Here is a 14251-nt window from a genome sequence, read left to right as displayed (position 1 = left end):
TTGTTGAGAGGCCCAGATGAGTTATCATGTGGATGGACTGGGTGTCATCATGTATTGTTTATTATGCATTATTAATACTTGGCAAACATTGCACGTGAACTTGTACTAAATAGCAGACCTTCTCTGCAGCAGTTCAGGATGAAACAGGGTACAGTCCTAATGTAACTGTCCAATTTGTAATCGGTACCTGAAGAAATTGATGAGTTTATCACAGCCCTGTGTAGTGGTGTTCATATGGATCCATCAACGGGAAATAATAACCACACCTTGCACTTTTTCACATCCATTTATTTACTTTTATTATCGTGGTTGTACAGATAGAAACTGAATTTAGATGTTACAAATATAATGCATAATGAGCTGTTGATCCAAGAAAGTCAAAATGCCACACTCCTAACAGAGGAACTGAACTGTAATGATAGCGTTTCCCGGAAGCATTCAAGCTAAGCAAAGTAACGGTGGCGCTAAACTTGGTTGGCCCTTAATGGTATGTTTGTCTTTTTCTCTGATTAATCAGATTAGCCTTTCATACATCTTATAGTGAAAATGTAAAAATACTACATTGCATTGATCCACAAATCAGCCCCCGGCCCATTTCCAGAGATGGTATATAATGTTCTGAAATTCACCAAAGAAAATATTTTGAGGGAAACAAGGGCGATATACATAATATAGAATACAAAATACAAAGACAATACATAGTTCTATACTAAGATTATCGTTTACACAGAACATTAATTGTTCATATGAAATAACGATGATTATCAATCGTTCATCCATTAAGTATCTCCAGTGGGAAAAGAGAAAGTGGCCTCACAGACCCTCAAGATATGGATTTAGGTTTTCAGTCAAGTGTTCCTTTAGCTTTCAAAATGAAATAGGATGGAAGGTCTGCTATGTTCACCTGAGAATACACTGTCCCCTTGTACTTGTGGTGTACTTGGATATGTTCAGTTTCTTCCCACAGCACTGAGACAAATCTACGCAGGGCTGGTCTTCAACAAATAGAAAACCGACATGATAAGAATCGGTCTAGTGAGAAAATAAAAATAAAATAAACACCACATCTTTTGAACCAATTCAGTCCCATTTTCCTCTTACTCTAGTGATGAATGAATCCAAAAGCTTCATTGAACTTAAATGTACCATAAACAAGGCGAAGATGACCCCCCAGATACACTAGTTAATCGACATTGTTGTCCAAGCTTAACAAGCATTACATAGTTTACATACATTATACAATGACTTTGCCATCCAAGACACATCTCCATGTTATGTATTTCACTGGACAGGCCAACAAGCTTTTGCTGAACCGGTCTCAAAGCACTCTTCCTACTGAGCTTGCAGGAAGATCAGGAAATATTTAAAGGAGTGATAGGAAATAAGAGAATGGGAGCGTTTGTTGTATAGACCTAACCACAATAAACTATGGATAGTTTAATCCACAGTGGGGAAACAAGGGTGTCCCTCACTTCTCATCATGCTCCATTACACACACACATAAAACACACACACATAATGCAGTTCAAATGCATTCGCGAAATGTATAGATACAAGGACGGAGGAAGGACAAAGGAAGGGTAGTTAAAGACTAGCCTGGTAGGATATGAGGCACAATGTTAAGCGTTATTTACATATTTAGATAGCTAACATATCTTCTTAATGTTCATTGCACAAAAGCAAATAGAAGGGAACATTTGAAGAAATCCAGACCTCATTCATGCTGATATGGATATATGAAAGCCAAAGGCGGTAGCCCAAGATATTTGTTCCTAATGCCTTGTGACGTTTGTCCCTACAGTTGGGCCAGTTTCCAAAAGGGCCCGACCAGGGCCCATGGACAAAATATTCTCAAGAACAGGGGCACTGCCCTGTGATCACGAGTTAGGTCATGTGACTATAAGTAGTAGTATGGGGTTGTGTCATTTCACCGGCAGTGAAATGATTTTGAATCAAAATATATGTCCTGGCCGTAGGTGGAATAATATTTGTTTGCTGGATTACGAGAGATTCAAAAATCACAATGCTTTTCACATTCTACTAGTGTGCAGTTGACAAGCCTTTGGTAAGCTGAGTGTTTACCATTCACCATTGTTATAAATTCATATAATTATAGCTACTGCTGTAATAATTACATAATTCATTTTGGAAAACAACGAATGTCTCATGAAACAGGTCAAAGCATATCCTAGAGAGATGTTTTATCCGAGAAAAGATGTGAACGTTGCATACGAGTGCATGCCCGTGGCCCCTGAGGTAACTAATGGATTTACAACAGAAACGCACTCATACAGGGCTTGCTTTAGCTAACAACCAAAGGAACATGGATTCATTGAAAATGGTACAAATCATTTAATCAATTCCATGTATTTAAATACTGTGGTCACATTCTGCCATTGAATTTTGTATGGGATTGTGATTGACCTCAATTTCCCAGACTCCCAGAAATGGTTTGAAAGTGCATTTTATACAAAGACGGCTGTTTGAGTACAACAATAGGGGTATAGAAGACATGTTGCTAATACTGCAATGGATGGCAGGAGATTGAACACTATGTTTAAGTATGACCAAGTAAATTCATCTATGATGTTTGGCAATTCCAAAAATTAACATGCCATTGGAAATGAATTGGTTAACTATTTCAGAGTGAAGATGAATAACACAGGTAGGATGGATGTGTGCGCAATGGGAGAACGTGAGAGTTTCTGCATGAGAATGAAACGTGACAACAACCGCACAGAGTCGCTCGCCATTCGAACTGCTGGGGAACACTAATAAAACCCAAAGGATGGCAGACCGTACGGCGAAATGGTAACAGATAGAACTGTGTAACAGGACAGAGGACAATACGTGAGAACATAAAGAGCAAAAGGGGAATAGAGAAGCTCTTGCAGTGGCTTCTTCAAGCATGCAGTTAAAACTAAAAAGAGATGACCAATTTGTGCTTATTGTCTTTAACCCTGTCATTTGCAAACCATGTACCAAGTTCATGCAATTTCTGGTAAACCCACATAACCAGCATGTTACTATGCTTTATTGCGTTTATGTGCGTGTGTGTGCATGCAAATTGTTTGCAGCATGAGCCCCCATTCTAGCAAAAGAAAAAAAGGACAAACGTGTGATGTGAATTTCCATTAAAAAAGTAAATGCATGCAAATTCTCATTCTCATTTTCTGGGCCTGTTTGCGTTTGAGCATGGACAATAATCTTTGTGTATCATGATTCTATACTTGTGAATAAAAATGTGTTTGTGAGAGTAAGCGGGAATATAGCCAGAGGGTTGGGTAAGAGGGTTCGGGGCGGTTCTGTTCCAGATTCTTTTTTCCTGCTCACCCCTCTAAACTTTTTCAGCTTTGGGTTGTGGTTTAAGACATCGGCCATGGAATGGCCACTATTTCAGGGCGTAGCCTGTGTTTTCTGAGGATTCTTATCTTGCAGGACAGCTGTGGTCAATTCCTTTACACAGCCTGCTTATCTTGCACATATAAATCTAGTCTCCTTGGCCAGGCGCAGGTTTTTTTCTTATCACGTCTGAGCGTGGTTGTTACGGTAGATTGAGAGCAAGTATCCAACTTCAAGGGTGCTGATGTTAAATCCACTGGGGATGGCCACAAGAAAGTGATTCTGGTCGGGCAGAGGACACTGTGTGGTGGAGAGTTCCCCATCCTGCTGGCTGCTATCCAAATCCCAGGATCTCCACATGATAGTGCCCAATGAATCTAACATACCAGATGTATCGAGACGGATAAAGGCCAGGGTTCTGGTCAGAAGAGGGTCCTGTCTGAAGTTCAATCCATTCAAATGGTTTCTGCTTTTCTGTTTTTAATCACACGCAAGACCCCATCATAAGGCCTACATCCTGTTACTAACGTTCTGCACAGTGGGCTCCTTGCCCGATTTTTGGGGGGGGGGGCGAACATCGACTGCCACAGTGTTGAAAAGGGCAGGGTGTGTTTTGTCTCTTGGAGAACATAAGTGGGGTCTTGAGGTGGCACACACATATTGAAATAATGCATTTTCTATATATTGGCAGGGCACTGTTTTATGTAGATGCTGGGTATTTGATGGCAGATTTGTGACAGACTGGAAGTACTGGTAGTCGTAGATCAGGCGAGTGAATGCGACTGCAGCGATGGATCGCAACGGTTGACCATACCCTGGGCAAAGTGCTCTCCAGGGTTCTGGGCTCCGATGGGATCGATCCGTATCTGGAACCAGTGCCAAATGGGAGCTGCTCAGTGGGTGCTGCTACCGGACACAGCCCGGGGAGCACCGTAGAGGGTCACCGAGGCTATGTGGTTGTTCTGCATCACCTGAGGGAGGGAAGAGTGACAGGAAGAGATGGGCTTCAGCATCCCAGTGTTGGGAGAGTGATGCTTGGTTAATATGACTGAGCACAGGTGACACTGACCTCAAAGATCATCCTCTGTAGTCCAAAGCAGAAGGTGGACCCAAAGGGGTTGGTGTTATTGGCTGAAGACGACCTGCCAATCAAACGCACTCTTGATGAGTTCACTACACATTCAAGTTTTTTTTCTGAAGGAAGACTATTGTCATATTAGGTCTGTATGACATCATGTATGATAATCAACATAGAAATCTATGCTATTTTATCACTGTTGCCGTAATAAGTCCCTAAGGGGGAAAATTCAATGTTTCTGCCATTCTCCCCAAGACAACGATCTCTGCTGCATATTTTCGTGACGTCAGGCTGCCTTTTCTGAGGTAGACTGACGTCACGACCAAGGGGAAACCGGCAACGCGGTTTGTGCGGTGTCTGTCAGAAAGGTTGAGCTTTTTGGACACTTATTGTATAACGCCACTGTGTGTGTGTGTGTGTGTGTGTGTGGATAGGGACGCTCCGACTGAGCAGCGATTTATTTAACACCCGCGTCTGAGGGAAAGGCTTCCCGGACACATGCAGTATAGTGCTTCTGTGTGTAGAAGCACTATACTGCATGTGTGTATAGCGCCGTCTGAGAAGCGATGTATTTCATGTCTGCTTCGCAGTGACAGTCGGGCTTCCCCGACACATATAGTATAACGACACAGTGTGTTGCACATTCCATATACAACCTCACTGATTGCGACACTCATAGCAGTCACACAACGATGGTACTGGCGTGGGTCGTAACCATGGGGATAATAGCCCCCCTTTTTCTCAAAACTCAGTTTAAAACACATTTTTTAAGTCACATTGTGTTTGAATTCCCTCTTAAACATGGGGTTCACTGGTTCTTCAAACACAGCTGTTGGCATTACGTGGATTAAAAACCTCTCAGTCTTAAGAAGAGCTTGAAAGGCTACGAAGTTAACATCTGCCCTAATGGTCTTAAAAGGTTTGACTGGTGGATGACTAATGGTGTTAAAATACAGTTACCATTATAAAAATGTGATGTCAGCTTAATTCATGCGTGGCATTAGGCTCCCCATCATTGATATTCCAGATGTTGATGAGTCATAAAAAGCAGTTTAATGGGGAAGCAGCTCTGCATAGTTATCGCACCTCTAGTGTGTGTGTGTGTGTGTGTGTGTGTGTGTGTGTGTGTGTGTGTGTGTGTGTGTGTGTGTGTGTGTGTACCTGTGTAAGACCACAGGTTTCTCCATGGGGTGTCCTAGTAGCTCCTGGATCTGATCCCACTAACATACAAATATATTTTATACTGTTATATAAGAATTACTTTTTTGCAATAAATTGACAGCACCATGTGTGACTTCTATAAAAACAGAGTGTTGTTTTCATTGCCGTTGCATCGTATGTTAAAATTGTCAAGTGAGACTGCAAGCACACAAATATGTAACTACGTGCTAAATGCAACGACGCTTCCTCAAAATCCCAACAGCATTACAACAAGTCAAGCCATTACAAGCAGCTCCAACTTTAATCTGGTAAACAGCTTTGTGCCGTGTCATGTCCATCCATTTCATACGTATCTGACCTTGCTGTATGTGGTCAATGTGCAGTCCTCTGACTGAGCGTCGGCTCCACCTGGGACGAGCCAGAAGCAACACACGTTAAACGAGGCCAGGGCAGAGGGTACTGACACTTACTCATATGTCACTGCTCGGGACAGCCACACCTACCTTTTTTGATGACGAGTGGAATCCTAAAGTCACATCGATGATATCTGAGGAGGAAAATTAACATTCCAGTTTGATCCAAAAATATTCACAGCCAAACCTAACCATGAGATAAATATCATGGGAATAATAATATAGAAAAATGACTTCAGCCTTACATGTTGAAGTTGTAATGTCCAGGGAAGTTGGTGTGCAGAACAAACTTCTTTACCAGATGAGTGGTGGAGTCAAATAAGATATCCTGGAAAACAAAACATCCCACATCACTGTGGGTCTGGACGGTTAATATGGGAACGGACTACACCGATGTCATCTTCCAAAGAGAGGGAAGATGTGGGCTGGTAGATTTAACAGCGAGCGAACCCAAAAAATGAAATAAGTCCCCGATTTAGAGAAAAAAAGGGGTAAAATCCTATGTTTTTAACATCCTCCCCAAAACACTATGTGAACGGTCCACTCTGCTGCGAAAACAGGGGGTGTTCTTTTCATGACGTCAGACTACGCTTTTCCAAGGTAGTCTGACGCCACGCCCAAGGGGCACCGGCGGAGAGGTTTGTGTGGACGCGTGGGGCTCTGTCCGGGTTCCAATTTATTGAATACCCCGGGAAGGGCTTCCCGGACACGTACAGTATAACGCCACGGGGTGTGTGTGGATGGTGAAGCTCCGTCTGGGCAGCGATGCATTTAATGTCCACGTCCGAGTAAGGGTTAGGCTTCCAGGACACACATAGTGTAATGCCACGGCGGATTTCACATGCAACATTGCTTATTATAACATTTATAAAAGTAACATAACAGCTGTTGGGGTCTGCATGAGAAGGGAATAAAACAGAACCAGACCAGCTGGTTCTGTTTCAGGAAGTCGCTCCCTTGTCAGTGTCCCAGACGCACGTGAGCCTCGTGCGGTGAACCATTTCGCACTGTGCACACAATAACACACCTAAACTACCTAAATCCGCTCCAGTGCACGTGACGGTGCGCCCAGGGGCTGGCGGTACATACCACTCCCAGGGGGAAGTAGTTGAAGAAGTAGTCGTTGCATTTGGAAGGGACCTGCTTGTGGGGCGAGGGAGAGTGGATCTTCATCTGAAACACACAGCAGACTGTCAAAATGATATAAAAGTTACGCAAACCAAGGCGGATATTGTCCCCGATTGAGTGTATTGTTACACACGACTGTGATGTGAAGCCGTCAGACGATATGGAGCCGGTCAGATGGATCCCTACCTTATCCTCAGACTTGTAGAAGACTTTGTTTGGCGAGCCGAGAGCGCCCATCACGTCCTGACAGGAGTCACCAAAGAAGATCTTCCTCTCCACGGACCTGACCTTGGCGTCTGCCATCAGCCCAGGGGCACTGCCTGCCGCCCAGCAGGGGAGCGAGAGAGGGGACCACAAGATGACCATCAGGGATACTCAATTTACCTCCCAGGCAAAACTCAAACTCAGGAATTTAAAAACATGCTCTGGGTAGAGCTGAGTCATACTTTAATAAACACACATTACCTGCCGTGAGGAGGCGCAGTTTAAGCCCCAGGGGTCCAGCCCCGTCCCTCAAGACATCCACATATTCAGCATACACGTTACCAAGGAAACACGCCAACGGCATCAGTGGAGCCCTGAGGAAAGAAATAAACATAAGAGCTGTGAGCACACTTAAAGGGGAACTTTAAGTGTGCTGAAGTGAGAGGATATTTGGGGTTTATTTGTAACTTTGTACATTTGCGCTTAGTCAATGTCTGTGTGTGTGTGTGTGTGTGTGTGTGTGTGTGTGTGTGTGTGTGTGTGTGTGTGTGTGTGTGTGTGTGTGTGTGTGTGTGTGTGTGTGTGTGTGTGTGTGTGTGTGTGTGTGTGTGTGTGTGTGTGTGTGTGTGACCTTGTGTCTTGGAGGTTGTTGCCAGTGTAGATATGCATCCTCTTGACCATGGCCCCATGTGGAATCTAATAGGAGGTGAAGCCCAGGGTAAAGCAACTAGTAATACTGATTGGAATTGAGTCCAACACTCCTAAGGCCCCTGCTTACTCCTTATTCTTCATTTATCATACTTTGGAGAAAGAGTGTTGACACAATTGAGTAGATAAATTAATTGTTTGAAAAAAATAGATTCATTCAGATTCAAAATTGGGAAACTTTGTTTCTGCAATACTGGTATCATCAGGTTGATCATTGTGTCAATATTATATAAGTGGAAGCTAAGTAATAGTACCGTCCTACAGCAGGCACTACAGGGTACAAGGCACATTTTTTATTTGCATGAATTATGTTCAGTTCTATTCAGCCCCATTCATTAAACAAATTATTGCGCAGCTGTCAAATTCCGATATACACATACAAGTAGTACTATGCATTTCTGGGTGAGATAACACACGTCCTCACCTCATACTTGGGGGCTTCATTCCAGGAGTCCAGTTGGAAAGAGAAGGACAGACCTCGGAAGTTTAGATGAAACAATTGCTCTGCGGAATTGTAAACTGGAAAACACGAAAATATCATGCTTTATTTAAAAATAAGCTTTTTTCCCATCCCAATCCCAACCCAACACCCCAAGGAGACGAATACTGTTTTTTACAGAATATTGCATATTATATGGAATAATTATTGTAATCTTCCTTTATAAGCTACAATGTCAGGAACTGCAAGCACACAATAATTTGCTACTGTGATTTGCAGGAGTTGTAAGAAAAACATTAGAACTGTCTTTACAATCGTCAAGTGCATTTCTGTGCTTTCCAACTAAACCCAACTAAATGGTTGTCTGACAATAAAATATTAAGACTAAGAAGATTAAGAATAATAACTTGGTTGTTGTTTGATTATTCTTTAATTTTTGGTCAAGTAGACCAAAGAGATCAAATGATTGAAACCCTCCTACATTCATTTGGTTGGTTTTCTTATTACGCAATGAATGAATGGCTTGTAGCAAGCCTGGAAGAATGCAAGTTGGCTGGAGGTAGTCCATTATTTTTTTAACCATTCTAGCCATATACTCTTCCCACTAGAGTAAACTGTATACCATCTGAAAATAATAGTGCTGAGACTAGGGTCCTACACAGTAAATCGTATGCATGTTAATCTTTATTTAACATATATTACAGAATTGTACAGATAGTTAGATGGCGCATGTGTGTTTGAGTTACCTCCAGGGTGCGTAGCTCCAAACGACTGATCTATTTGCTCTATTGTTGGGGCAATGGCCTGAGAATTGAAATGGACCCCACTGAAACAACACAAACATGCAGAATTGTTTTATTAAATCAATGACATCATCACATACTTCAAATATACACCATCACCAGTCACAGTGAGAATATTAAATATGAAATCCAAATTGCTCTCAATGCACTCTAGGTGGCTACGGCTTTGGGAGGAATGATCGTGTAACAAAAATACGTTTAGAGAGAATAATCCAGTACAGAATATTTGTTTCCATACCAGCTGGGACAGTTTAGGTTGAGACCTACGGTTCTAAGATCACAAATCTTCACACCATTACTCACCAGTACTTCAGCTTCACTTTGATGAGGTCATAGACTTCAATCACCTGTTGAGGCAAAAACACACAATAACAGTGTTAAGGCCCCTGTTGGGAATGGGTATCGCACACGCACCCATTTACACACAACTCTGATCCGACATGCCAATCCTGTTTAACATAAAAATCCACACACGCACTATTGCCGTATCACCCAAACTGCTAACAGCAGAGGTTTCTATTACAGCAGAGTTAATATCACGTGAGGACTGATTGCGCAGAATGCCTTCAGATATGGACACATTTTTTTCCCATCACTGGCACCACACTGATCATGTGATCATTAACAGGAGTCAATGGGAACTCTGTTCTGGTTACCTTGAGTCTCTGGTTGGCTGCGTCAAACAGTAGTTTAATTCCATCCTGAGTCAAGTTCAATATGAGGTCGTGACTGAGTGGTGTCTGTGGGAAGGGGGAATATAAACGAGAGATACAGATAGACATGGCATTCTTTGGATGAAGCTGAGGATGGCGACATAGAGACAAGTAGAAAAACGTCCTCAGAACAAATCAGCGTTTGTTCTGTCTTCTTGAACACCAGAGTTAACAAAGAATAATAATAGGTCATTATAAAAGCTCTAGAATCTCATTAACAAATACTAGTTGCTTTGGCAGATTTGGCGTAATCAGGTATCTAGGTGTTATGCAAATATTCTTGGGAGTCAAGGCCAGATTGCACTACTTTGTCAACTAGCTGCTGTGGGTTCAGGATTTGTCTCGACGTCATTGGTGTAGTCAAGAGCTCTCTGTCACAAGTCAATGACCCCTATCCAAAAATGTTACTTCACAACAGGGTGTTAGACGTCCTGCTTCGGCCTTCCTGCTACACGTTCCTTGGACTAGTTGAGGAGGTTCATTATCACTATTCCATTACAAAGCTCACCAGATGTCACTGAACAAGCTTTTGACAACGGTCAGAACAAACGATGCAGGACCAAAAATTACAGCAACAAAGTAGAGACCCACGGTTCACCTACAACTTAGTATTCAACGTACACCCTTTACACCACGGGTACAAATGTTAACAAAATGTATTTCAGACCACCTTTACCTAGTACTTAATTTGTGAGGCAACATTGCACATTATTCTATAAGCAATGTCTTATTTAATGTGTACTACTTATTTTTATTTGGGGAAAGTATAAAACTAGGAGGAAGACTAGGAGAAAGGCACCTGTTCGCTGTATAGCACCTGGACATTCTTGATGATCCGGCAGTGTTTCTGAAGAATGGAAATGGCCTGAGCCAGGGGCATCCCTGAGGACACACACAACAATAAGGATGGAAAGTATATTCCAAGCCCTCACACAGCAGGCTAAGAACAGGTAAAGCAGAAAATGTGAGGCACAGGAAAACTGCATTCTGAAATTAGATATACAATACAATTTGTATTATATAATATATCAGTGTAATGTAGAAATAATATATGAATATTATTAACTTTGAATAGTGACCAAACCTATATTCATTATACATATTTTAATATAATTTTAGTTATGCTGACATGGTAATCTAGAAGACTGAACAAGACATTATACACAACAATGTACACATATTCAAAAACATCTACTAGTAAAGATTGCTTTATTACTCACCTAAAGCAAATTCCCATTGTTCATTTCCTAGCGATCTCTCAGGCACTACTTCCAGATCCAGCATTGGCAAGTAGTAAGGTACAGCTCCCCTCTAAAGAGACAATGGGACCCTTTGGGGGTCCTCGCTCTATCTTTACTGTCTTCGACTTTAATCCTTAAGACTATCTCCAAAAATGGATGGCTGCCTTAATAGATGGTTACGTCAGATTTATCCTATTCCTTATTTGTTCTAATTCATAGGGTTAAAACCTCTACTCTTACTGCACGTCAACAAAAAACGCTAGCTTGTCAACAGGCCAGGCTAGTGTCCAAAATTAGAGAAGAAAAAAATCCCAACCACCCATTAGGGTGCGAAACAAACGATGATTCAAGTTGTTATCACGATGTACTGGTGAACCACAAGAGCCAGGGCACACGGTGTGCACATAAACACATCAGCCAAGTGGGCAGCTAACATACAAAGCCAACAAGGCTTTCTGATAACCTATTGCCTGTCAACTTTCTAATCGATCCGAAGCAGATTGTTCAGAGATGGGCAGCTCTTGTAATTATTGTCCAGCCTCGGTTCTTCTGTAGTTATTTAACTAACTGTAACTTGTTTCATTCCCCTTTTGTTCCAATAGGAATAGCCGATAGCAATACGACAAACCACAACAACAGAAAAATAATTCTGATCATTAAAACATAAATAGTCTTACAGCAATCCCCGCCTCGGCATTAAATGTTATGCATGTCGTTATGTGTCCACTCTGGTTACGACAGCATGCAGCTTGTCAACAAGGTGGTGTTTTACTGAACGCTACTGCTAACGTGACTGGGGGAAACAGCAACCCCACCATTCAGTAAATAAAGTACAAATATAAATAGACACGTGTATATCTACAACTGTTATCCGGCAATCGAATAACACAACAAGAACGTTGCGCTTCAATGTGACAACGCCAAAACAAAGAAATCAGGCTTAGCTGCTATGTGTTAGCGGTCTCATGTATTCCTCCCACTGCAGTCAAGCTCTTGAGCTAGCTCTACAGCTGGTGCTAATTGTCTAAAATATAGGCGACGCGAAACTTGTTATCAGAAGATTATCAGCACCGCTGTCTTTCTTTCCTGATTTTAATATGCCTTCAAATTCAATATCAGAAAGCAGCAACTAAGTGTCTGCCGATGGTAACTTCAAGCCTCGACAACAGCCAGCTGTATCAGCTGATAGTTCAACTTCCTGTGTTAGACGCAAGGTGACGTGATGACGTCATCGTTGTTTATGTATTTCACTTGTAGCTCAATGAATTACACATTTACACCAATGATTGGGTCAGTTCATAATACAGACGGTATGTTCAATACGGTCGAGAACAGTCCGTTTAGTCTTTTGTTGTGTATAATGACTCAATATAGTTATTGAACCTGACAACATAAGACATTCGTTTTAAAAAAAGACATTTATAAAGCACTAGGCGATTTAGAGTAATTTTTCACTGTATCTGTAACCCTGGGTTAATAGGTTGTTCCTAACGTTCCCCCTATCACCAGGATTGACCATGATTCCTCAAAAACTTCCTCCACTTTCACCACACTTTAACCCTCCATCTCCACCTCGTTGGGTGTCGAGGACTTCCCACCACCAACCCCTCATACATCCTTCCTCCTTCGCCCTGCATTCATCAGCAACACATAACTCTTGGCGGAGTCATTCCCTAGCACATTTAAACAGGCTTGGTTAATGAGCTGCCAAGCCACCTATTGAGAAATGTCATATCCCCTGAATCACATATTTGAACAGCTGATTTCTTTAATATCTGCATGTTTATGTTCGGATTAAGGATGACGTTGTTTCTTTGGTTTCACCATGAAAGTTTTCAGAGCGCTGAAGATCCTTCAGGATGATTTCGCAAACAGTGAATAAACTGTTTTAAAAATCTTAATGAGAGATCACAAGGACATAAAAGAAAGTCTCTGTTCATCAAAAAAAAGTTCTTCTTAGACACAATAATTATAGTACAATAGCTGTATGCACTGAATTCAAAGAAAGAAATCAACTCAGAGTTGAACAATATAAAACTAGTTTTGCAATAAAAGGGGTTGAGTCATCTTAAAACTTCTGCCCAAAATTATACAGGAAAATGAAACGAAATAAAATAACATTAAAAGCCTCATGTCCTAAAACCTACTAAGCATACATTACTATGTGATACTAATCTCAAATATACAAAAGCTACCGTTGCTACAACTAATACACAACGAAGCGGCATAACGAACAACGAAGACACAGAGTACACACTAAATGTTATATAAAAGGTAAACACAGCAATATATTTCACAGAAACATTGTTCTGATGACAAAACAACCATGTTTCATGACCATAGTGCTGCAGCCAGATTTGACATTGACATTGCATTAAGGTAATTTGTTCTTTTCCATGCAAAGCAACGACTGGATGATCCATTGAAAACAGTAAAGATCTTCTAGGCTAAAATGAAAAACTGGTTTGTTTCGTAAAAAATAACTTCTCTGTTTGTATTCTCTATAGTCCTGTATAGAGAACCATGCAGTAAATGTATCAGACACATCCTCAGGGCACCACTGTATGAAAACTTTGGACTGCAAAAATAAGAAATTCTTAAATCAAACCTTGTATCACCGTTACTTAATTAATTTTTTGAAAGAGTGTGCTGACTTAATTTCTACATGACAATGGTACCGTAACAATAACAACAATGTGTGCTTGGTTTCATGCATAAAGAGGGGATGAATTAACGATTTGGCCACATGATTGGATCACATAGTGCAAAACCCCTTTGGAAGACAAAGGACATTTGGATTGACCCTAACCCACTCAAAGATCTGCATCCACCAAATGTAAAAAAAAACTAATAAAAATAAAAACTAATAAAAACTAAAACAAGTTATTCTCTGGTAGACGCCAGCTCCAGCCTTGCCTTCCGTACCATCCCGTCCCACCGGTTGTCTTTGCTGCGCGTGTGATTCTAACCAATGGTGGCAGCAAAACAGCCGCTGGTTCATCCACCCACCCACCCACACAC

General features: G+C 41.5%; 2 protein-coding genes across 3 annotated transcripts in view; both read right to left on the bottom strand.

Moving 5' to 3' along the window:
* Positions 1-273: 273 nt before the first annotated feature.
* phaf1 (phagosome assembly factor 1) lies at positions 274-12381 on the bottom strand. The gene is made up of 16 exons (XM_079743026.1): positions 11210-12381; positions 10789-10871; positions 9933-10016; positions 9580-9623; positions 9220-9299; positions 8459-8553; positions 7958-8022; positions 7588-7700; positions 7309-7442; positions 7084-7167; positions 6240-6322; positions 6085-6128; positions 5940-5989; positions 5582-5640; positions 4412-4484; positions 274-4313 (listed from the first exon to the last, which is right to left on the bottom strand). The coding sequence occupies exons 1-16, from the start codon at positions 11271-11273 to the stop codon at positions 4236-4238; spliced, it is 1233 nt and encodes a 410-aa protein (XP_079599152.1). The 5' UTR covers positions 11274-12381; the 3' UTR covers positions 274-4235.
* A 1099-nt stretch (positions 12382-13480) lies between these two features.
* Positions 13481-14251, bottom strand: part of cbfb (core-binding factor subunit beta) — a 20605-nt gene continuing 19834 nt past the window's right edge. For both annotated transcript variants that reach the window (XM_079742990.1, XM_079742991.1), the window contains exon 7: positions 13481-14251. This exon is cut by the window's right edge. The gene's annotated coding sequence lies outside the window, so the exon portion shown is untranslated.

This window comes from Pollachius pollachius (assembly GCF_949987615.1).
Source record: "Pollachius pollachius genome assembly, chromosome: 9".
Classification (NCBI taxonomy): domain Eukaryota; kingdom Metazoa; phylum Chordata; class Actinopteri; order Gadiformes; family Gadidae; genus Pollachius; species Pollachius pollachius.
Note: the sequence above shows the minus strand (reverse complement) of the source record. Positions and strands in the feature narration are given on the sequence as shown.